The sequence below is a fragment of the Gavia stellata genome, chromosome 15, assembly GCF_030936135.1.
Source record: "Gavia stellata isolate bGavSte3 chromosome 15, bGavSte3.hap2, whole genome shotgun sequence".
Taxonomy (NCBI): domain Eukaryota; kingdom Metazoa; phylum Chordata; class Aves; order Gaviiformes; family Gaviidae; genus Gavia; species Gavia stellata.
This window is the reverse complement of record NC_082608.1, coordinates 625,677-647,488: the sequence shown is the minus strand read 5'-3', so window position 1 is coordinate 647,488 and position 21,812 is coordinate 625,677. Positions and strand designations below refer to the sequence as shown.

Genomic DNA, 21,812 nt, shown 5'->3' with positions numbered 1-21,812 from the left:
ACCAGCCCTCCCCGGCAGCCTGCAGTTCAAAGGATGTTGGTGCAGTGGCCAAGGCATGGGGTGAGGGAGTGCTGCAGCCACAGCCCCAGGTACCACGGAGCAAACACATCAGACACAGGGAGGCACTTAAATCAGCAATCAGAGAGATGGTGCTGCTAGGTGTCACATGAGCACATCTGCCTGCATCCTCAGCACAGCTTTCAGCAGAGGAAGGACACACTCCCATTTACTGCAGGACACAAACTCGGGAGTGTTGCACACAGTTTAAGCTTTACTGGAACAGATCTGGACAAGACGCTGCAGCGGGGAAGCAGTCCTGCTGAGGCTGGTATCAGTTGCTGTAAATGAAAGCAGGGCAGGACCCAGGAGGCCACAGCCACCCCTCTGGCCAGGGCAGCAATTCATACCAGCATGAAGAAAAGGGAAAACCAGAGCATTTTGTCCCTGGTGTCCCAGGGTAGATAAAGGACAGAAAGACCGAGAACCCAGAGCCAGTGTGCTGGTCATGGTAGGTCTAGTGCATTTAAAGCCCTGCTCCCCTGCCCCATCACCGCTTCAGAGGCTGCTGCTGGCAGATGACCTGAGCTGAGAGCAAGGGAGGACAGGGGACTGCTGGGCATTGACCTCCAGTGAGAACAGGAAAGCTGGAGAATTTCCGCCTACAGCAGCAAAAGCGCATGGAACATGGAGGTGCTGTGAGCATCCCTGCCCTGGAATAACTAGGCAGAGGCCAGGGCAGCAGGGACAGAGCAGCCCACCCTCTCCCCAGCACAAGGTCAGGCTAGCAGGAGGCAGGTCGGATTTAAAAACCCAAAGAAAGGTTAAATTCAGCTAACAAGAGGCAGGGCAGGCTTTAAAATCCAATGAAAGGTTAAATGCCCAGGCTGCTGTGTAATGCTTGCAAAGGGGATGCTGGAAGATGTTTTGGTAAATATTTGCTGTGTAAGGCTTTATCTGAAGGCCATGCACACACGTGTGTGCTCACCACCTTGCTGGGGATTGTCCTATAACCAGGGTTGTTTTTCCCCACACTATCCAGAGCAGAGGTACATCACTGCCATTAATCTTCGCACTGCATTGACCCAAACATTCAGTGTTACCCTGCAGCTGCTTCCTGAGATAGCCTTCCAGGTAGCCTGGCCGCAACTCTGCTCCGTCAGCAGGATGGGCTCCAGCACCACATCCAGGACTCATACAGGTCAGCCCTGGGATGGCAGGAGGGCACGCCCAAACCCGGCTGCTCCCATCTCACACAGATCCAGTGCTCAGCAGCACAAGGCCCTGGTCAATCCCACACATCCAGCACCAGCCCCTGGAGACTGCAACCATGCGCCTTGCATGGGCCAGGGTTGTCCTGTCAAGCCACAGCAGCAGGTTGGAGAGACTCAGCTTTGAAGAGAGGTTATTCCTTACAGATAAAAACTGTGACCATGACAGGCTTGGATGTCAGGCAGCAAATAAATTTACAAAGCCCACTTTGAAACCCATGAAGATTATTTTTTTTAACAACAAAGTTTCACATGGTTTCCCATGAAATTCCCCTGAAACCAGCCTGATCTCTTCCCTCCCAGTATCACCCATAACAACTTCCAAAACCCAAAAAATAAGCTGGCACACACAGGTGGCCCTAGGTCAGCCCAGGCTTTTCACAGCTGAGGTTGCCAAGGGCAGCTGGGTTGAAGCCTGGAAGAGCAACCACCTGTGTTTCCACAGCACTGACTCTGCACTGCCACATCCAGACTGAAAAAGCAGAAATACAACTTTCAGAACTAATATAAGAAATTCTGGGTGGCTCCTCTGCAGCACACGCCAATGAGCAGACACAAGACATGGGCCTAGAAGCAGCATCTCCCAGCACTTGCCCAGCCCTCCTTGGCAGGCAGTGAGCATTAATAGACCTCAAGCCCCTCACTGCAGGTTTGTGACCTCCATTTGATATTCAGACATCATTAAATACTAGCAGACATCTCAAGAGCTATTCTTGTGAAGCAGAGGGGCAGGGATGAGGTGATGAAGGTGCAGCTGGCATGTTTGGTAGCACAATAGTGGAATAGCCCTGAGACAGCCTCCAGCTGGCCTGACACATCTCTGAGGAGAGACCCTTTGGATGCATAGCTCTGCAAATCCCACCAGCCTCAAACAGCTAGAAATGGATCACAGAGCAGAGGCCAGAGAGACACTGTAACACTTCACCGGGCAAGTGCACAGCCATTGGGATGTCCCTGGATGCTGAAAACAGGGACAAACATGTGCACAAGGGAAACAGCTCTTTGGAGGCCAGGGGAAGTCAGTCCCTCCTCCCCCAGCTTATCTGCTCAGCAGCAACCTTATTCTCATGAGATTTATATTCTGTAAGTTGAGGACAGGAGCATACCCTTGGTGACAAACAGGACTTCCATGACTCCTCAAGTAAGCAGCCTGCTAGAAGTTCCTGCAGTGAGAAGAAAAATGCCTGAGATAAGACAGCCACTACATTTCTCCCTCAACTTGTTTTCCAGCAAGGACAGAGATCTGCTCAACTGGGGGAAGCTGCCAGAGGATGTCGGGAGACAAAGCAGCAGAGAAGCTGGTTTTATTCTACTGCTCACTTTGCCACTCTGTGGACCATCTCCACCAGCACAACCCACCTGCTTTCAGGGAAGCTCTGCCCAGCACACCCATGCCTGAACAGGTATGTTAGCTGCAGCTGTGCTGCACTAGTGCATTCACACACAGCTGTGCCTGCAAGTATGAGGATTTAAACTCACAGCAGAATCACTCAGCTTGGAAGTGTGAGCCAAGACAAACCCAGCTTCCTAAATCCAGAGCCTCAAGGTCCTTTCTGTTCTCTGCAACTTCGGCACTTCTGTCCCAGCACAGGGTCACCTTATTCCCAGAAAGTCTCTCTGGGATTCCTACACTCTTTCAGCAGCTTTGCTCTGAAAGTGTCAAGGCTCTTTTTTCCTAATGTCTAACCTGAATTTCCTCAACTAATTTAAGGCCCATGCTGTCCAACCCACAGCTGGCACACAGGCTATATCCCCTTCCTTGCCATCACTATTTATGTACCTCACTGTTCACATTGCCCTTTCTCCCGGCTAAGCTGCCTCAGTTCCTTCCACTGCTCCCACACCTCAATCATCCCAGCTTGCTCCCAGGCTCTCTCAGGTGAAGCTGAGGCTTTCCCTGGTTACAGATCACTAACAGGGGTTAGGGCCATGCCACACTCCCACTCCACATAACACCAGGCTGGCTCAGCCAGAGTCACTGGTGCTCAGACCTCTCAGCCAAGCACTGCTCTTGCTTCCCCATGCTCCTGCCCTGGTGCAGCACTGGCAGCTGTCTCTGCAGAATTACACAGTATTTATTTGCACATTATTCACCCAGTGTCCTCTGCTGTAGTCACAGCTGCCCTCCACCCCAAAGGCAAACAGAGGTACACATTTCACTAAGCCATTAAGGAAACATTCTCTAAGGCCCAGGAGCCTCACTACATCCCTCCAGTGACATTAGCTATGCTTAATTAGTTTTCCAGCTAATTTTAAACCAATCTGCTTGTGGGAGTAGCAAAAACCTCAAGCCAACAACATGTTTTGCTGTCTCTGGCAACTGTAACTCTGGTAACTCAGATTAGAGATTTCCCAAGTAATCCAGCAGTCAGCACTTGTTGCCTAAACCATACCAAAACAGTTTATTTCTGGCTGCCAAGAAATACCCTCTCCTCCCAAGACTGGGCCCAGGCACATCTCAGTTGATTTAGGTACTTTGCAGAGAAACCTGAATGATTATTAGACCCACCCTGAAGAAAGAAATCCATCTTCCACAAAATGCAGTACTAAGCACCAGCAGACTTACCATTAGCAAGGCAAGAAAGAGGGGACACTACCTTAAAGAACATCCGCAAAGGCTTATGCAGAATATCCCCGAAGTAACAAAACTCACCTCCTTTCAAATTACTTCATTCTAAGTATTTACAGAAGACTTTATTGCTAAATGTTACCACTTTGTCCTACCCATCCTCCCCAAGTCTTCAACAAATTGAAGATGTGGCAGAAAAACTTACTTGATAAGATGCTTGGAAAGGAAATCCTTGTTCAAAGCCAAAAATACATCACTAAGATTAAACTTGCTACCACAGGTAACAGCGACAAACCATGTCTAACATCAGTCTGATCTGAAGTGGCAAAAATCAAGCATTACCAGTTAGGCTGTTACAACTGCTTGTACCAACTCATGCATGTTAGCCCTGACAAGACACTGCTAAACAAACATTGCAAGTTTCATGAGTAGCTGTTGTCCCGAGACAGCACATTCCAAGCCAAGTTAAATCCCCAAGCCAAGATAACACATTGCAAAGCCACCAGGAGTCACACGCTAAGCTCTAAACTTTCCAAATACTTACAGAATTACCTCCTTCAAGATGTCCACAGCCTCTGTGCCAGCAGCTTTCAGTGACCAAACACAAGCTACAAGCTCTAAGGCACTTCAACTACTAAAGGCTGCTGAAGAATAGAGTTAGGCAAGGAGCTGAGTTTAAGGCTCTGCAAGCATCTTTTCCCCTCATATCCCAACTCATTTATTATTTTTCAATAAAAACAAGGTAAGAGCACATCCTGTGCTTTGCATAGGTAGTCTTCCAATTGCTGTACAGTGTATAAAGTATGAATATAAATGCCTGCAAAATTTATTGGAATCAAAGCCCTTAACCATATCAGAAATTAAAGGTAACACAATGAAGTAATACAAGAGAGTCGCTCTGGAGTGAGAATGCATCAAAGTTGAATACAGGCATTAGACTGCTTTAACCTTGCATCCAAAAGCAGTGAAGAAGTTTACATCTTGCATAAATTCTTGCTATATAGACCTGAACACACTTATTCTTCTCCCATGATTTGGCAGGGGGGAAATTAAGCCTTGAATTTAAGCTATCCGAATTTGGCAACATGAGATTTAGCCTGCAACTCCACTGAGGTAGTTGCTTATCAAGAGGTCACTGTCTTACAGTCCTCCACTTTGTCCACCAAGGAAATTGCACCATACATCCCTCATAGGAAAATATTTACACAGAATTTTTAAACTATTGTTGAAGCAATTTAACAATAGATCTTTCCTAAAAATCTGCTAATGCATATCTAGCAATTTTGTTTGAGATCCTACACTCAGTGTAATTTAAATAGCATTTGAAACATTCCAACAGGAATCACATTGCACAGAAGAAGCAATTTGCTTCTCTAACATTTTTGCACACCTGCTCACAGCCTGTGCATTTAGTGCACAAGTTTACTATGCCAAGCCTCTACATAGGTACCTAATAAATGCTACAGAACAAACTTCTTTGGAACGAGGGCAAGCATCTTATTCCCTAGGCTGTAATGACTTAAGGCTCCTTGCAGCTTCATTTGCTTGGTCAGTGAAAGCCAGAGGAAGTGCCAGCCGCTTTCCCTCCTGGTTTGGAGTTGGTATCCAATTCGCTCCAGCAGACCAAAGCCCATCGCAGTTTCAGATGAGTAGACTGGTGACAAGTCAGTTGCGGGTCACTCCAGGCCCCTCTGGAAGGAGGGACGCAAAGAAAGTCTTGAAAAACACCCACGCTGTGCTCATAAAGGAAGGGTTGGCCTGCTGCAGTTCTTGTAAAACTTGTCCCTCATCAGGAGATGCCTCGGGTTCATCTGCTCTGCCTGCATTTTCCCCCTGCCCAAACAAAGGGTATTTGTTAAGTGAGAACATTGCAGAAATGAGTTAGAAGAATCAGGTGTCAAGCAGCATGTTTTGTTACCCAAATTTCACTGTCAGAATATGCATGCAAGTATCCCCGGACAACCACAACACTGAAAAAACCAAGCTGCACTCTGGTGGTGTTGGTTAACTCATGCTCTGTGTCCAAGAACACTGTTTAGGACAGACATGAAGCACCTGATCAGGTAAACTATGTATGTATTTACAATTAAGTGACTTCCACTGACATCAGCCAGAAGCATCAGCTTGAAATGCGAGACTCCAATTGCTTATATACTCAAATCCTATCACTGAGTCATCTAAACACTGTCTTCAGATACAGAATCTGTTTAGCCTGTGACAGACCACTCTCTCCATTACAACATCCTAAAGGCCAGAAACAACTAGAAGATAACATCCAGCCTGAGACAGTTTGTAGAACAGAAGAGTTGCTACAAAGGAGGAAGCAGGCTGGCAATTATTCCTCCATGAAAACATTTTCTGATGAAAGTTCATAGGACAAAGTTTTTGCTACTACATTTAATTAGCAAACTAAAATTCAAACTTCACAGGGTTTCATGTTCATGGTTTAAAAAAATACCAAGACAGTACCTGGAAGTTATTGTTCTGGTCCTGGTTTATAGCAGCTGGAGGAGGAACATTGCCTGGGAAGGGCTGAACTGGTCTTCGTCTAAATGGAAGCCATCCAACATGGTGCCTGGCAAAGGCAATAGATTTTTATTAGTATTGGTTAAAAAACACTCCTTCATGTTACACCAACACAGTTCAAGTAACATCCAACTGCTCAGAGCTGCAGACAGCAAGTTCAGCATATTAAGGTCTTTCTGCCCTAACCAGTAAGTACTTTCAAAGCCTCCTGTTAGCAAACCAGGTGCTAGGAGCATCTACTTGCATTTGAAATGAGCAGCACTACATTCAGGTTTGTACCTATTTAAGCAGGGCTCAGCCTGCTGGAACATGCTGCTACAGGGGTAAGAGTGGAAACCTGCCTGTTTACCACATTACATACAACCCTGGGTAACTTTTCTGTACTCACCCTAAAAAAGGGCACAACAAGAAACATGCAAAACAGCACTATCTTACCAAAACATAACAGGCCATACCAACCTCTTAGAAGGTCTGCATCTCTACAGCACCTGCACCTTGTAACCCACAATGTAAGCTGTTCAAAGTTACACTTCAGAACTATTAATAGTAAAATTTAAGGACTTTTAATAAAGCAATTAACCTTCACTCTCCAAGTCTGCATAGAGGATGGAAGAACTGACCACTTGAGCTGCTCCAGTTTCAACTCCTAGACCCACCAACAGGAATTGAGGCCTACATCACTTGTGGTCAAAGAATTTGAGGGGATAGATTATCCCTCTCAGACAAGAGATCAAGCACATCAGCTGAGGACCCATTATCTTTATTGTGCTTTTAAGATTTATCCCAAGTTTCCCACCCTAGAGAGGCTCAAAGGCAGTTCAGGACACCGCATTCAGTTTAACTTGGTCTGCTCTCCAGAGAGGCAACACAGCAGAAAAACCTGCATGGGTACATGACTTAGATAGCAAACATGAGACCGTCTTCCCAACAGACTTCAAACATTTGTTTTTCCTATGAGCACCTGTCAACTTACTACACTGAACCAACACATCTGCTCTACACCACTGAGCTGCTGGGGCTTTACACTGAAAGCTACTTAGGTTTCAAGTGGTTTTCTAAAAAGAAAGCCAGCCACACCAGAAACATTAGTACAAAAACCTCTATCCCCCATTCTTCATTTAATCCAGGCATAGGCTATACTTCTATTTTTGCTAAATACTGACTTATACCAGGACAGAGGAGTGGTTCACCCTTTCCAGGTACAAGAGTCATACAAAGCTCAAATGCCAGAAAGCTGCCCACAGTACAGAGCTCAGTACTTCAGTGAAACATCTCTGAATACAACAGTAAATATTAATACCATACACTTACAGATACATCAGAACAGTGCCACCCATCACCAGGAGGAATCTGCTGACACTGGAGTAGAAATAGATAATGTTGACAAAAACATAAAACAGTGTTGCTGAGTAGAGCCAGTCCAACCAATCTCGATTGCCACCCTCCTCCTCTTCTTCCATGAGGGGACCCCCTTGGGCATTCATCCGCAAGTTCTGGTTGGCTGCTGCGTTAACCTGGGCAGCAGCATTCTGGTTCCCAGGCTGATTTTGCGCAGGAAACGGGTCTGGGAGAGGAACCGGGGGTGTCACTGGTGCCACGGGTATCTCCTGAGAACGACGCACGTGGGATGGGTCAGCAGATGCAGCCAGGCTGAAACCAGAGAACACAAAGTACTGAATAAGGCTTAGTCAAATCCTTTCACACAACACAGGCACTGAAAATTTGTCCATCTAAGTATAGAGTCAGATCACATACAAGCAGAAAGCATCAAGTTTAGAGGCTACAGAAGGGTTAAAAACAAGTTCTAGTCCTACCCATAACAGTTGCATAGTGACTTCAACAAGTCAAACCAAGCACTTTCCACTTTATGAACAATCATTTCAATACTTTGCAAGAAATTCTTTAGAGCAATCTAAAAGGTAGCCTGGAAGGCTGCTACAAGTCTCAGCTTTACCTCTGACACTGATCTCCAGTCAGTGCTGTGCATGCTACTTTAAGCAGTCAAAAAAATAGTGAAGAGCTAAGGCTCACTCACAGAATTACATTTACTCTGCAGTGACACCTGCCCTCCCAATCAAAAGACCCAGAGATCTGCAATTTGCAGGACTCAGAAGCACTGATGTAAACAGTAAACCCAGCAGCAGATGACAGTTAGAGCTACATTCCCACACCATTCAGCGGAAGCTACAACAAAGAGTCTTCCAATCACACTACATCAAAAGAGGAACTGCCAGAAGCTCTCCATTTCCTTGTACTACAGTTTCTACTTTCTACTGGCAGCTTTGGACAGAAAACTTACTATTGCATGTAATATTGTCTTGCATAAATCTGCTGAAGCCAGGACATCTGCAGCATGCTGTAGGTCGTATAAGCAGAGAAGCCAGGAGCCACACTTTGGAAGGGATGCCGAGTTGTTTCAAGCCTTGGTCAAAATTTAAACACATTTGTTAGCAAATACTGACAAACTGCAAGAGTCATTTATTACAGGACAACGTAAATAGCTTCTGCCATTCTGTGCATCCAAACGCAAAATTAATTCTTCCTTCTAAAGTATTAAAGGCAGAGTTTTTGCTTACTATTTTCAGTAACATCTTTACCCAGAAGAATAAAGGGAAGATTTTCCCCTAAAAGAACAGTGCATTTTCCATTAGCTTTTTCCACATCCACTAAAGCTTTTATACATCCTCATCATCTTTGGCCCATGTTCTATGGACTTAAGACAGTATGCCTGGCATAAGGGGCTGGCATCCACACAAAGACAAGGTTTTAAAATCTAGTGTTCTATGTGAAAATTGTATTTACCTGTTACTGGCTTCCACTGAAGATTGGCCACCAGAAGAGCATCTCTGTCTTTCACCATTTGAGGAAGATACAGAAGGTTCTTGACTAGTTTCTGACGATAACTTTGGCTGATCAGCTTTAACCTAGGGACAGCAATGCAGTTAGTGAGGTTTACTGAGGACACTACACAAGCCTCATACAGAAAGGTTACACCACACTGAATAGGCTTTATATTGCCTATATATTGCCTATAATGGGCAATGTAAACACACCTCTAGACACATTAGCACATCCACTTGAAAGTATAAATTGGGTTTGGCCATTGACTCTGGAGACCAGTTAAGCACTGAGGCTCATCTTTGGCTTCCTCTCTACAGGCTGAGTCATTAATGAGAGCAGTTAAAAATGTCTTCAGCTAACAGCCTTCTTCCTTCCCCACACCCCGATATACAGACCAGAACCACTTCACTTTGTCTCCTGCCCATAAGTACAGCCCCTGCCCAAAAGAACCAGGACACGAAGCATAGTCTATTTAATAAAACCAAATTTACCAGAAAGCATTTCTCCTGAGCAGTGTGTTATAACTAGGTTAGTTTTGATACTTCTTAACAGATGCCATAAGAGTCTTTACTGAGGAACCACAGAGTAATTTTTTTTACTCAGCTTAATCCAAATACATTCCTAACAAAGTCATCACAAAGCAATACTGACATTGCACTAGTAGGAAAAAGCTGTGGTATCAGTGAACTTAAAATAGCCACTCAGTACTTCCCCTTTGTAGTCACGAACCCAAGATTCAGAGTAGTGTGTTAACTTAGTATGAGTACCTCTGCATTGGTTTCTTGCACATTTGCAGGAGTCTTGAAGTTGTATACCAAATGAAGAGCATGCAACTCCCCCTCCTAAAACATAAGGGAAGACATATTTAAAAAAATCACTTTTCTTTATGTATTTCAGCACATCACAAAATAATTTTTTATACCTTTGGCAACAGCTCTCTCAGATAATGATGATCAAGCAGCAGCTTCCCAGAATAAATCAGCTTTTGGTCCTCTTCAGGCTTTGAAGAAAGAAAACCAGGAAAAGGATGATTTACTCTGCCAAGCACACGCAAGCATTAACTGACACAACTTGCAGCCAGATGGGCAGAGGCACGCAGCTGCAAACACCCCACGCATTAAGGTGCATGGGGAATTGCGCACATCTAAATTCAGCTGATGAGATGAGAACAACCGAACACTCAAGTGCAAGACTACGAACACTGAGGTTTGAATCACAGAATCATTAAGGTTGGAAAAGACGTGTAAGATCAAGTCCAACCACCAACCCAACCCCACCATACCCACTAAACCATGTCCCGCAGTGCCACGTCCACACGTTCCTTGAACGCCTCCAGTGATGGTGACTCCACCACCTCCCTGGGCAGCCTGTTCCGATGCTTCACCGCTCTCTCAGGGAAGAGATTTTTCCTGATATCCAGCCTAAACCTCCCCTGGCGCAACTTGAGGCCATTTCCTCTCGTTCTATCAGCAGGAGGACATAAAGGAGGCCATAAAGCACCCCTTTGGCAAACAACTTTGTTACATGCTGTCTCTTTTACAGTCCCGACAAAACCATTTTCACCGAAGCAGAGGTTTGGCCTTACCACCTCATCTGATCAGCGCAGGAGGTAGTGCCAAAATAAGTCTCTCCGACCCCCTCAGCTGTTCGCCCAGAGCCTTCCCAGCACAGCGGGCGGGGACAGCGTGCTGATGGAGCTGCCGGGCGGTCCCCCCGCTCCCGGGGAGGGGAAGGCAGAAGGAGCACAGCCTCCCGCTGGAACGCTGCCCGCCGCCCAGCACTGCCGCGCTCCCCGGGGCCACCCCACGAGCCCCGGGGCTCAAGAGGAAGGCAAATTTCACCCTCAAACAACTCTACAAACCCCGTTACCGCCCCACGCGCGGACCGGGCTGCCTCTCCTTCCACGCGAGAAAAGCTTTCGGTAAAAAAAAAACACCCAAACCAAACCCGAGAGGTGCCTCAGCCCACCCACCCCCCCCCACCGCCGGAGGTGCGGTTTCCCCGGCCTGCCACCCCCCCGCCGGCCTCGCTGCCCCCCGCCCGCAGCCGGCGCGGGGTGGAGGGGTCCCCGCCAGCGGCTGGCGTTCGCAGACACCCCACAGGACGCGCGGCCCCGGGAGGGCCGTTAATATTTAACGGCGGCAGGACCAGAAGCCAGCTGAAGTCCCAAGATCGCCCCGGCCACGTCCCACCCCCCAGCAGCTGATGCAATCGGCTGCGGGACACCCCGGGGGGGGGGGAGGACGGCCGAAGCGGCAGCGGCCCCGGAAGCCCCGCGGCAGCTCCCGGCGCTGCCCCGCGGCGATGGGTCGTTGCCGCCCGCCCCAAGGGCAGGAAGGGGCTCGCGCAGCGGGCGGAGGCCGCTGAGGGGAAATGGGAACGGGGGGGGGGGGGACGACGACGCGCACTCACCGGCGCCTCCGGTACGAGGCGGCGCAGCTCGGCCTTGAGGCGGCGCACGGTCCAGGCGGGGGCAGCGCGGAGGCGCAGGTCGGGGTGCCGCTGCGTGGGGCTGCGGACGAGCAGCGCCAGCGGCTCCTCCATGGCGGACGCGGAATGGGTACCAGCAGCGCCCCCCCGCCCCGCCCGCCCATTTTATAGGCGCCCGCCGCGCTCCGCCCCGCTGCAGGGCCGCGGTGGCTGCAGCTGATTGGCCTCGGTGGGAAGAGGGGCGGGGGCTGCTACGTGGGCCAATGGGACGGAGCCCCGCGTGCGGCGCCGCGGGAGGGCGGTGGCGGGAGGCGGAGGGGCTGATTGGGCGGGGGCGGGGCGGGGCGGGGCGGGGGCTCCGACGCTCGGCGCAGCGTCACCATAGCGACCGTGACCCCCCACCCCAGGCCGGGCCGTGAGGGGCTGGCGGCCATTGCGGGGGGGCGGCGGCGGGGCCCGGTCCCGCTGTCCCCGCCGGCGCCAGGCCCCTGCCCTCCCTCCCTCCCGCCCGGTGGCGGCCGGCCGTGCTCAGCCCGCGGGTCCCGCAGGCAGCGGGGCGGGGACGGCCTCACCGGGCCGCCATGGCCGCACGACCCCCCCCCCCCCGTCCCCGGGCCGCGCTGGGCCTGAGGGAGCCGAGCCCGCCCTCCCGCCAGGCCGCAGCCCCACCGGGCCCGGCCCAGCCACCCCTTCGGCACCGAGCAGGGAGGGGGGGACCCCTAACCGGTGCTCTGCCGCACCCTCTCCTTCAGACACCCAACCCGCGTCCCCCCGGCCCGCTCCTGCCCGCTCCGGCCTCGCTGCCGCGCCGCAGCGGGGCTATTCACCGCCGTCCCTTGGCCGCCAGCTCGGGCCGAAGCTCCACCACACATCAGCTCGGGCCGAATCTCCACCACGCATCAGCTCGGGCCGAATCTCCACCACGCATCAGCTCGGGCCAAAGCTCCACCACACATCAGCTCGGGCCGAAGCTCCACCACACATCAGCTCGGGCCGAAGCTCCACCACGCATCAGCTCGGGCCGAATCTCCACCACGCATCAGCTCGGGCCAAAGCTCCACCACACATCAGCTCGGGCTGAATCTCCACCACGCATCAGCTCGGGCCAAAGCTCCACCACGCATCAGCTCGGGCGGCAGCGCCAGTTTTAGGGATCTCCGGCCTCGCTCTTCCCTTTCCCCTTCGCCCGCAGGAGCAGCGGAGCTCTGCGTGGGGCCCTGTGCACACCAGGGATCCGCAGCCCAGTCCAGGTGAAACGTCACCTTTTGTCATACGGTTATTTTACCGCATCTGGTTATTTTACCGGATCTGCGTCGTGACCTCAACGGGTTTGTTTCTGACTTCACGGGGACAGGACGCACCATGCTTCTGCGCGGGGCCAAAAGGAGTGCGCAGGGGGATTGGGGAAAGGTGATAATTCAAGACATTATCGCTGACCACAGAAAAAAACCCAACCCAAACATAAAAATGTAGAACAGCAGCTTCGGAGTCCTCCTCCCCATACCCATCTTCCTTTGAGATGTGATCCGGCACTGGGAAACCGGTGGTAATGATCCTGATGCACCAGGAGGGGGTTTTAGCGTACTTTAAAATGATATCGTAGGAATGTGAGAAGTCAGTTTTATCTGTCAGCACCATGTATTTACTCCGCGTGTTTCATTAGCTGCTCAGTATTCCTTGGCAGCCAGACCTGTTGCCCAAAGGCACGGATGAGTTTGCAGCCAGTACCAGATTTTGCAACCAGAAAAGACGCTCCGCCACAGGGATGCATCACCTCGCGGCTTCCTGGGGAAGAGCTGCGCCACGGGGCATTGCTGCCTTGGGAGCCGGCAAAATAAAATCACAAAGAAATGAACTGAGCCTACGCCTGGTCCGACGAACCCTCCGCGGCTGCCAGGGTACGTCCTTGCCAGGCCGGAGAACGCCAGCGCAGCCCATTCCTGTGTTGCATCCCTCCCTACGATGAGCACTGCGGCAGCAGGAATCGCTTCAGAGCTGAGGCTGCGCTCCCCGCCTGCTCTGCCCTCGGCTGTCCCTGAAGAGGCTCAGCGCTCAGGTGGGCTTTCCCTCCCCAGCCTCAGCTCTGTGTCCCCACCAAGCCAAGGAGACGTTGTCAGAGCTGGCTGCCGCTCTTGCTTTGCCGGCAGGGACCGTGATCCGTGTCCCCCAGCTCCTGACGGCGCTGGAGGAGGGAAAGGCAAATGCAGTGTCCAAGGCCACCCTTGCCAATATCCCCCATTAAGGTCAAGGTGACTTTGCTGCTCTCTTGGTTGCAGCTTTTGCTCGGAGCGCCCAGAGGGCTCCCATGGGTGGCAGGGACAGGGTAAAGCTGTGGAGATACCGGTATCAAACCAGGTTCTCAGGCTCTGCCTGTGCATTTTGCTGGGACTCTCTGTGCCGTTGCTGGCCCGTGGAGCGGGTGAGCAGCTGTAGTCGCAGCACCGATCCTGCCTCGAGCTCAAACTCCTGTGTTTCTCCCCTCTGTCATTGACAAGGTGGGGCAGAGCTCACCTGAGCTGTGCGCTGCCCATCTCCTGCCCCAGCCATTCCTGGGAAAACCGCCCGCTCACGGGAACGTGCTAGACAACCTTATCGGAACCCAGCGCTGACCCGACTTTGAGCAGGGGGTGGAGGAGCGAACTCCCCAGGCGCCCGCCAACCTGAGTGCTAAACCTCAGCATTTCCCTTCCAAATCAGGGGGTGCTGAGCCCCCCCGGAGAGCCAGGCCCTCGCTGCCCTCGCCCCGAGCTGCCAAGAACTGGTGGATCTGAAGTCGGTGGACACTTCTGGACATTTGGTAGCACGTGCTCTGGTCCCAGAGGCTGATTCAGAGCTCCTGGGACTAAGGCAAAACAAATACCTGCCCTGATACTGTCTGCTTAGCTTAGGTCTCACTCTGCAGCAGCAGATTTGGGGACACAGCGCAAAACCGAAGGCGTGACCAGCATGTCACCCCCACCGTCCTGCTGAACAATTAACTCTGCTTTACCAAAATTGGAAATGAAGGGCTGCAAGCTTCTTTTGTCACCGGTGCCTGCGTAAACATTAACCCTGGTGTAAATCAGGATTATCTCTCTGACCTCAACACAATTACTCTGTTTAAAAAAAAAAACAACGGGGGGGGGGTGGGGGGAAATTGCTGATGAGTTTACAGCTCTGTGGCTCTGTGTGTGGTCAGGCTCGTTTTCACTGTGTGGCAATCTCTCGGCGCAGCAGGAGCAGACGGCGGAGAATTTGCCGGTACGCGAGGAGGTGTCCCGCGGCCTCCCAGCCTGGCACGCTCCCTTCGCTCAGCCAGCTGCGGTGACGCAGGGGAAGAGCCTGCCAGGAGCTGCAGTCCGGCTTACATGGGCCCAGTGTGGTGGTGATGCCGGGGTCTGATGCAATTTCGTGCTGTCCAAAGGCTGCTCCGCGGGCCGGAATAGGGCAAGGATGGGGGGATGGCGTGATCAAGCCGGGCTGATTCTTGGGATTTGGTTCAATGTGTTTATTCCGTACGAAGCGCTGCGCTTGTTAGGTGTCCGGCTTTAAAAAGCGTGTCATGGCACTGTTGTCACGGCTCCTTCGGTGTGGCAGCTTCCTTCCAGCCCACGAACAGGGCTTTCGTCTTCTTTAGGCACTGGGGTGGGTGACCCCGGTGCAGGCAGCCCGCGAGCAGGCAGGGAGCTCGCAGCGTGCTCCGACATCACGCGGGCAGAGCTGCACCACGGTGGGCTCCGCAGGGAAAGGGCTGCCTGTGTGTCTCCGAGCATTTCTGTGCCTGAGCAGAGCCAGTTTGGCCGGAGATACATCCCAAAGGCATCAACTGCTGGCACAACCCAGCAGCACCCAAGGAAAGGTGCTCTGGCAGCCCGGCGCTGGGACGGGCACAGCGACGCGAGGGCTTTGCCGTACACCCAGCAAACTCGAGCAGCTCCTCTCCTTTTGCTCTGTTGTTCCACCGCTCGGTAAAGCAATCCGTCGCAGGAACGACTAACCTTCCCCGGCCTGCGCCGCTCCGGAGCGGTAACAAAACTTTTGTGCCGGACAGGGGGAGAAAAACCGGAGGGAACGTGTAACCAGGAGGTTGGAACAAGAGGCACAGCAGCCGTCCGAAAATCGTCCCCCGCTGCCAGGGATGCCCCTGCGGCCTGCCAGCCCTCTGCCAAAAACCCACCGAACCCCTGGCAGCAGGGAGCGGGCAGCCCCAGAGCAGCGGGAGGGGCAGGACCCTCCGCCAGCCTGGGGTCGAAATATCCCCGGGGGGACCCAGGGCTCCCACCGGTGACACGCGTGGGGATGCCAGCCACGTGTCAGAGCCCAGCGTCGCCGAAGAGGGGCAGGCGCCCGCCCCTCTTGATTTTAATTGTGCCACTAACGAGGTTCCTGAGAGCGATGGGATGCCCGGGACCACCGGCGCGGCGCGGGGCGGGGCGGTCCCCGGCTCCGGCTGCGCCCGGTGCCGTCCCCTCCGGCGGGGGCAGGCGGGCAGCGCGGCGGCGTCCCGCCGGGGGAGAGGAGCCGTGCCCGGGAGCGGCGGGCGGAGCGGAGCGGAGCCGACCCCGGCCCGGGGAGGGGGAGCGCCGGGGCCGGGGCCGGGGGGGGGGTCCTGCCGCCCGCCCGGCCCGGCCCCGCCCCCGTTGCCACGGCGACGTTGTCAGCAACCCTCCGGCCACGCCCCCCGCCCCGCCTGGGCCAATGGCGCGGCGGCGCCCGGCCTGCTCGCCGGTGACGTCATGGCCGGTGAAAATCCCCCGTGGCCGCGGGAGCGGCGGTGGCGGCGGCGCGGCCCCGTGGCCCGGTGCGGCCCGGCCCGGCCCGCAGCATGGCCAAGCACCACCGCACGCCGGCGCGCTCCGCCGAGCCCGTCATCGAGGTCAAGAGCAAGGTAAGCGCCCGCCGGGACCGGGACCGGGACCGGTGCCGGTGCCGGTGCCGGTACCGCCGGGTCACGGCCGGGCGCGCCGCCCCCGCGCCGGGCAGCACACGTGGGGCGGCACCGCGCACCGGGCAGCGGCGCGGGAGCCAGGCCGTGCGGGCGCTTCGCTCCGCTCCCCTGCGCGGCAGCGGCGCTGCCCGGGGCCTGCCCGGCCCGGCGGCCGCGGCGTCCCGTCACCCTGGGGCCCGCCGGGCCGCGGGCCCGCTCGGCGGGGCCGGCACCGGCCGTGGGAGCGTCGCCGGGGAGCGCTCGCCGGATGCGCGCCCTCGCGGGTGCGCGGTGCCGGTAGCCCCGGTGCGCCGGACGGCCCCGCCGGTGCGAGCGTGCAGGGTGCGCACCCCGTCCAGATGTGCTCTCCCCCAGATGTGCGCTCTCACCAGGGCACGCGCATCCCCGGTGGTGCTGTCGCCCAGATGTGGACCCCCCGCAAGGGATGAACACCCCCCCCCGCCGTGCGCCCAGATGTGCGCACCCGCCCGGCTCCGCGCTCGCCCAGATGTGGTCTCCCCTGAGCTGTGCCCTCATCCAGATGTGGGCTCACCTGGCGCACCCTCAGCCAGCTGCGCCCACCCCCATGGCCCTGCGCTCCCCCAGATGTGCACGCTCCCCCACTGCACCCTTGTCCAGCTGTGCGCTCGCCCAGCTGTGCCCTTGCCTGCCCCGGGCCCCCGCCGCGGTGCCCTCCTTCCCGGCGCGTGCCAGCCACCGCCTGCCCGGCCATCGGTGCCATCCCCCTCGGGCAGCGCGATCCTCTCGGCCTTCCTCAGCCTGTTCTTAATTGGCTTCCCCTTCGTCGTGACTGAAGGAGGCAATAATTAATGCTGTTGCTCACCGGGTGCTACGGCAGCGCCCGTGTTGCAGGAAAGGGCCTCCCGGCAGCATGGTGCCTGCCGTGGCTGGCGGTACGGCCAGAGGGTCCTTCCTCCACCGCGCGGGCACCTCTCTGTCTCGTCGCTTCGGCGTCTGGGCAGGAAAATGTCTCTGCTCCTTTTATTTTGCTTTTGGGACGGGCTCTGGCCGACAGGCGCTGCTGCCTTGGTGCTACCGGGGCAGCTCAGCACAGTGCCCTGCCCGCATCGGTCCCGCCGGCCGGAGCCAGCCCTGCCCAGCCTCACCCTCTTCCTCCTCCTCCTTCTCTTCCTCCTCCTCCTCTGCAGTTTGACGCTGAATTTCGCCGCTTTGCCATGAAGCGCTCCGGCGCAGGCAGCTTCCAGGACTTCTACCGCCTGCTACAGACGGTGCACCAGATCCCGCGGGTGGACGTGCTCCTGGGCTACACGGACGTCCACGGGGACCTCCTGCCCATCAACAATGACGACAACTACCACAAAGCCCTGTCCTCCGCCAACCCCCTCCTCAGGGTCATCATCCAGAAGAAGGGTAAGTGGGAGTCGGAGAAGGGCACCGGGTCCGGAGAAGGGCGCTGGATCTGTCCTCCCCATGAAGGGAGATGAGCTGTGTCCTGCGGTACCACTGGTTTCATGTTTGGGCTGTGCCGGCGGTGGTGGTGGCCGGTCGCGTACTTGCCAGCCACCACTATGGTGGATGGATCCGGAGGTGGCGGCACCGGGAGGCTCCCAGAGCCCTGCCGGAGCCATGGCACCCACGCGGGCTCTCCCCGGCAGCCCTTCCCCATGGCAAAGGCACCCACGCCAGCCCGGACCCGTGTGCACCGGTGAGCAAAGGCAAATCCTTGCGATTCACCCCTTTGAAGTCGTGTTTTCCAGCAGGGCTTGCGTGTGCTCCCGGAAAACACCGTGTTGCTCCCGTGAGCGCCGCGCCGGCAGCCCCGTCCGGCTCCCTGCCCCGAGGCGGCGGCAGCCATTGTTTTGGCAGAGCTCTCGGGGTGCTGCCGAGTTTTTGGTGACGGGAGGAGGCTCGTCTCCTCCCCGGCAGCCCAGGAGCTCGCCCTGACCTTAGTGGCCCGTTTCCGGAGAGCAGCTTCCTTGCACAGGAGCACGAAATCACCGTGACAGCAGCGTCCCGGTGAGGATGAAAACCTCCCGGTGACAAACACCCTGGGTACGTCTCCTCCTCATCAGGGAGATCAGCCTGTCCCTTTCCACATGGTTTAGTAGCGCTGAGGCTTTCTCTTTAGAAGCACCATCAAGCAACAGTGCGCAAATCCGGAGCCTGATCTAAAAGCCCCCGTTTCCCCGGCACGGCGCCCAGAGCGACTCCGTGTTTCCAGGTCGTGTTAGTGGTACGAAGTCCCTGGGTGAGGGGTGATGCCAGTGGCTGGCCCCGGTTGCTATGCCAGTTTTCCTGGGCTCTTGCATCGGAGTGATGCAGGACGCCCTGGACACGCGTTTCCTCTGGGATCACGTGGCATATAGGGGCTGCCAGCGGTGGCAGCGTGCTTAGGGACTATTGCTGCCGACACCAAATCATCCCCTGTTCCTGGACCAACGGTTGGACCCAACGGTTGGACCCTGCGGCACGGGGAGCCGGCATGGGGCTGAGTGTACCGGCAATGGGGCTGAGTGTGCCGGGGCTGCCATGGGAGCATTGCTCCTGCTCCTGGAGCCACCTCATCTGCTGTTGGCAAAAGCCTGCGAGGGCCTGTGGGTGACCGTGCCGAGCTGGCACAGTGCAGAGAGCAGGCAGCCGTGGGCCCGGCACCATGGGCAGTGTGATAAGGAGGGCGAGGAGCAGCGCTGGAAAGCCCCAACACCCGGCTGTGCCCGCGGGAGAGTAGCTGTGGGGCCGGCAGCACCGTGGGAGGTGCGTGGAGAGGCCAGGAGCAAGCGCTGGGTGAGTCACAGCTGATTTAAAATGGATCCAGGTCATCCCGGGGCTGGACTGTCGTCGAACCGGACTGGTTCGGTGAGGAATGCGGCTGCAGAGCCTCTCTCACATGCCGGGCGCGGGGAGCCGTTGCATACGCCTGTGTGCGTAGGTGTGCGCCCGTCGGTGGGCTCTGTGGCAGCCAGTCCTGCTGCAGGGGGTCAAAAAGGAAAGGCTGCAGCTTGGTTCCTCTCTGTGCCATCACCCCATCCGGTGAAGCTGTCCCCGTGGGGCAGCCCGGCCAGGGACTGCGGCGCTGGCACTCCTTAGCAGGGCTTGGCTCACGGGAAGGGCAGGGGAAAGCCCGGCACATCGCCAGGGCCACCGGCAGGCTCGTCCATGGGGTGCTAGTCCTGCCTGGCCCAGCCGCCCCTCGGAGAGGAGCTGTGCACTGAAATAGCTGTGGGAAAGCCTCCGCCGCCCTTCCCTGAGCTAAAAATACGCCAGGCTGTGTGTGCAGGGAGATATTTATAACCCAGGAGCCCTGGCAGGCTGGCTTGGTTAGGGAGAAACCCCACGTCCCCTGGGCTTGGGGGCATCCCCAGTGCCCCTGCGGCTGGAGCAGGGTCCGGGTGCTGGTGCGGGTCACTGTGGGGGAACGTGTTGGCAATGCAGCGTCCAGATCTGGGCTCCCCCGTGGAAAGGGATGGGGAGAAACCAGAGAGGGCCCAGGGGATGCTCCCCAGCACCTGGTGGATGCAGCCAAGGAGGGGACGTGGTGGAGCTGGGCCCCACGGAGAGCCCCAGGGCAGGGTCAAGGAGGATGGAGTCAAACGCTGTGTGGTGGTGCCAGATGGTGAAATAAGAGACAGTGGCACAAATCACAGTTTGGGCTGTTCAGAGGCCCCGGGGACACTGCAGCCCTGGGATGGGTCTCCAGGAGGTGGGGAGTCTCTGTCCCTGGGGAAGGCAGGGCTCTGCAGGACACAGCAGGGCCATCCCCATCCCGTGCCAGCGATGGCCCTGCTCCAAAGGGGACAAGGGGCTCCGGTGCCATCTCACAGGGCTGGACTCACCCTCGGGAAGCTGGCTGCCACCGCAGCACCCCCTCGTGCAGTGGCGGTTCCCTCTCCCCAAACCCAAACTGGAGCACGGCCGTAGCTCCCGGGCCGTCAGGACTGGCAGCTCTAGTGTTAAGCTGCAGAGTTTGGCTTAAAGTGTGATTAAGGCTGAATCACTGCCTCGATCCCACTAATCCTGGCCTCGTGTACGCTGGGTAATCCCAGGAGATGGGCCCGGCAGAGACAGGCTGCAGGAAAAGCTGGGGTGATGCTCCGAGGAGGAAAAGCCGGTGAGACCCGTGAGCAGGGCACAACTCCCGCCGGCTCCCCTAACACCAGGGGCCAAGGCCACGCGGTTGCGTCCCTGGGTGGCTGTGGTGCCTGACCCCTGTCCTCCCTTGCTCCCTACAGCAGAGTCCGACGCCAGCGTCTTCGCCTCGAACTCCTTGCAGCGGAAGAAGAAGGGGCTGCTGCGTCCTGCGCACTACCGGGCCAAGCCTCACCTCCTCATCGGCATGCCCCAGGACTTCCGCCAGATCTCCTCCATAATCGACGTGGACATCCTGCCCGAGACCCACCGCCGCGTGCGGCTCCACAAGCACGGCTCCGACAAGCCGCTGGGCTTCTACATCCGTGATGGCGTCAGCGTACGTGTGGCCCCACAGGGTGTCGAGAAGGTGCCTGGCATCTTCATCTCCCGGCTAGTGAAGGGCGGCTTGGCTGAGAGCACGGGGCTGCTGGCGGTGAGCGATGAGATCCTGGAGGTCAACGGTATCGACGTGGCCGGCAAGTCCCTGGACCAGGTGACGGACATGATGGTGGCCAACAGCCACAACCTCATCATCACCGTCAAGCCGGCCAACCAGCGCAACAACGTCATCCGCAGCAGCAAGGCCTCGGGCAGCTCGGGCATGTCCACGGACAGCACCCCCAGCCAGCAGACCCCCAGCCCGGCCTCGCAGTACCTGAGCAACTACAGCACGGCCGAGAGCGACGAGGAGGGCGACCTGGTCATCGAGAGCGACAGCGCGCCCCACTACATCCCTGGGGGCTGCCCCAACGGAGGCCCCGCAGACGGACCCCTCCAGCGGAGCCTGTCCCCACACAGCTCGCGGGGCTCCCTGCAGTCCCTCGGCAGCCACGACGGCAGCCCCAGCCGGGGCAGCGGGCAGGAGGATGGCACCCTCCTCACCCTATAGCTGCGGGGTCCCACGCCACCCTTGGTGGCCGACCAGGTTTCCGCACAGCCGGGCTGGTCGTGGGCACTGGGGCAATGATGGGGCTGGTGGGCACGGGTGGAGCGGAGCTGCCCGCTGCCCTCTCCCGCCACCCAGGTCCCCGGGAGCCCCGCTGCAGCGCCCGCGCCTGCCGGGCACTGCGCCTCTGAGCCTCCTCACCTCCCACCCCCTCCTTCCAAGCAAGTGGGTTTTTTTAAATTGTTTTATCAAAATATGCATCATCAATTAATATAT

General features: G+C 56.0%; 2 protein-coding genes across 2 annotated transcripts; one reads left to right on the top strand and one right to left on the bottom strand.

Moving 5' to 3' along the window:
• Positions 1–4,634: 4,634 nt before the first annotated feature.
• On the bottom strand, positions 4,635–11,748 carry HERPUD1 (homocysteine inducible ER protein with ubiquitin like domain 1). The gene is made up of 8 exons (XM_059824805.1): positions 11,617–11,748; positions 10,127–10,204; positions 9,972–10,046; positions 9,166–9,287; positions 8,663–8,785; positions 7,675–8,013; positions 6,307–6,412; positions 4,635–5,670 (listed from the first exon to the last, which is right to left on the bottom strand). Exons 1-8 carry the CDS (start codon positions 11,746–11,748, stop codon positions 5,503–5,505), a joined length of 1,143 nt encoding a protein of 380 aa, XP_059680788.1. The 3' UTR covers positions 4,635–5,502.
• A 4,690-nt stretch (positions 11,749–16,438) lies between these two features.
• PARD6A (par-6 family cell polarity regulator alpha) lies at positions 16,439–21,539 on the top strand. The gene is made up of 3 exons (XM_059824973.1): positions 16,439–16,501; positions 17,710–17,932; positions 20,752–21,539. Exons 1-3 carry the CDS (start codon positions 16,439–16,441, stop codon positions 21,537–21,539), a joined length of 1,074 nt encoding a protein of 357 aa, XP_059680956.1.
• The last annotated feature ends 273 nt before the right edge of the window (positions 21,540–21,812 follow it).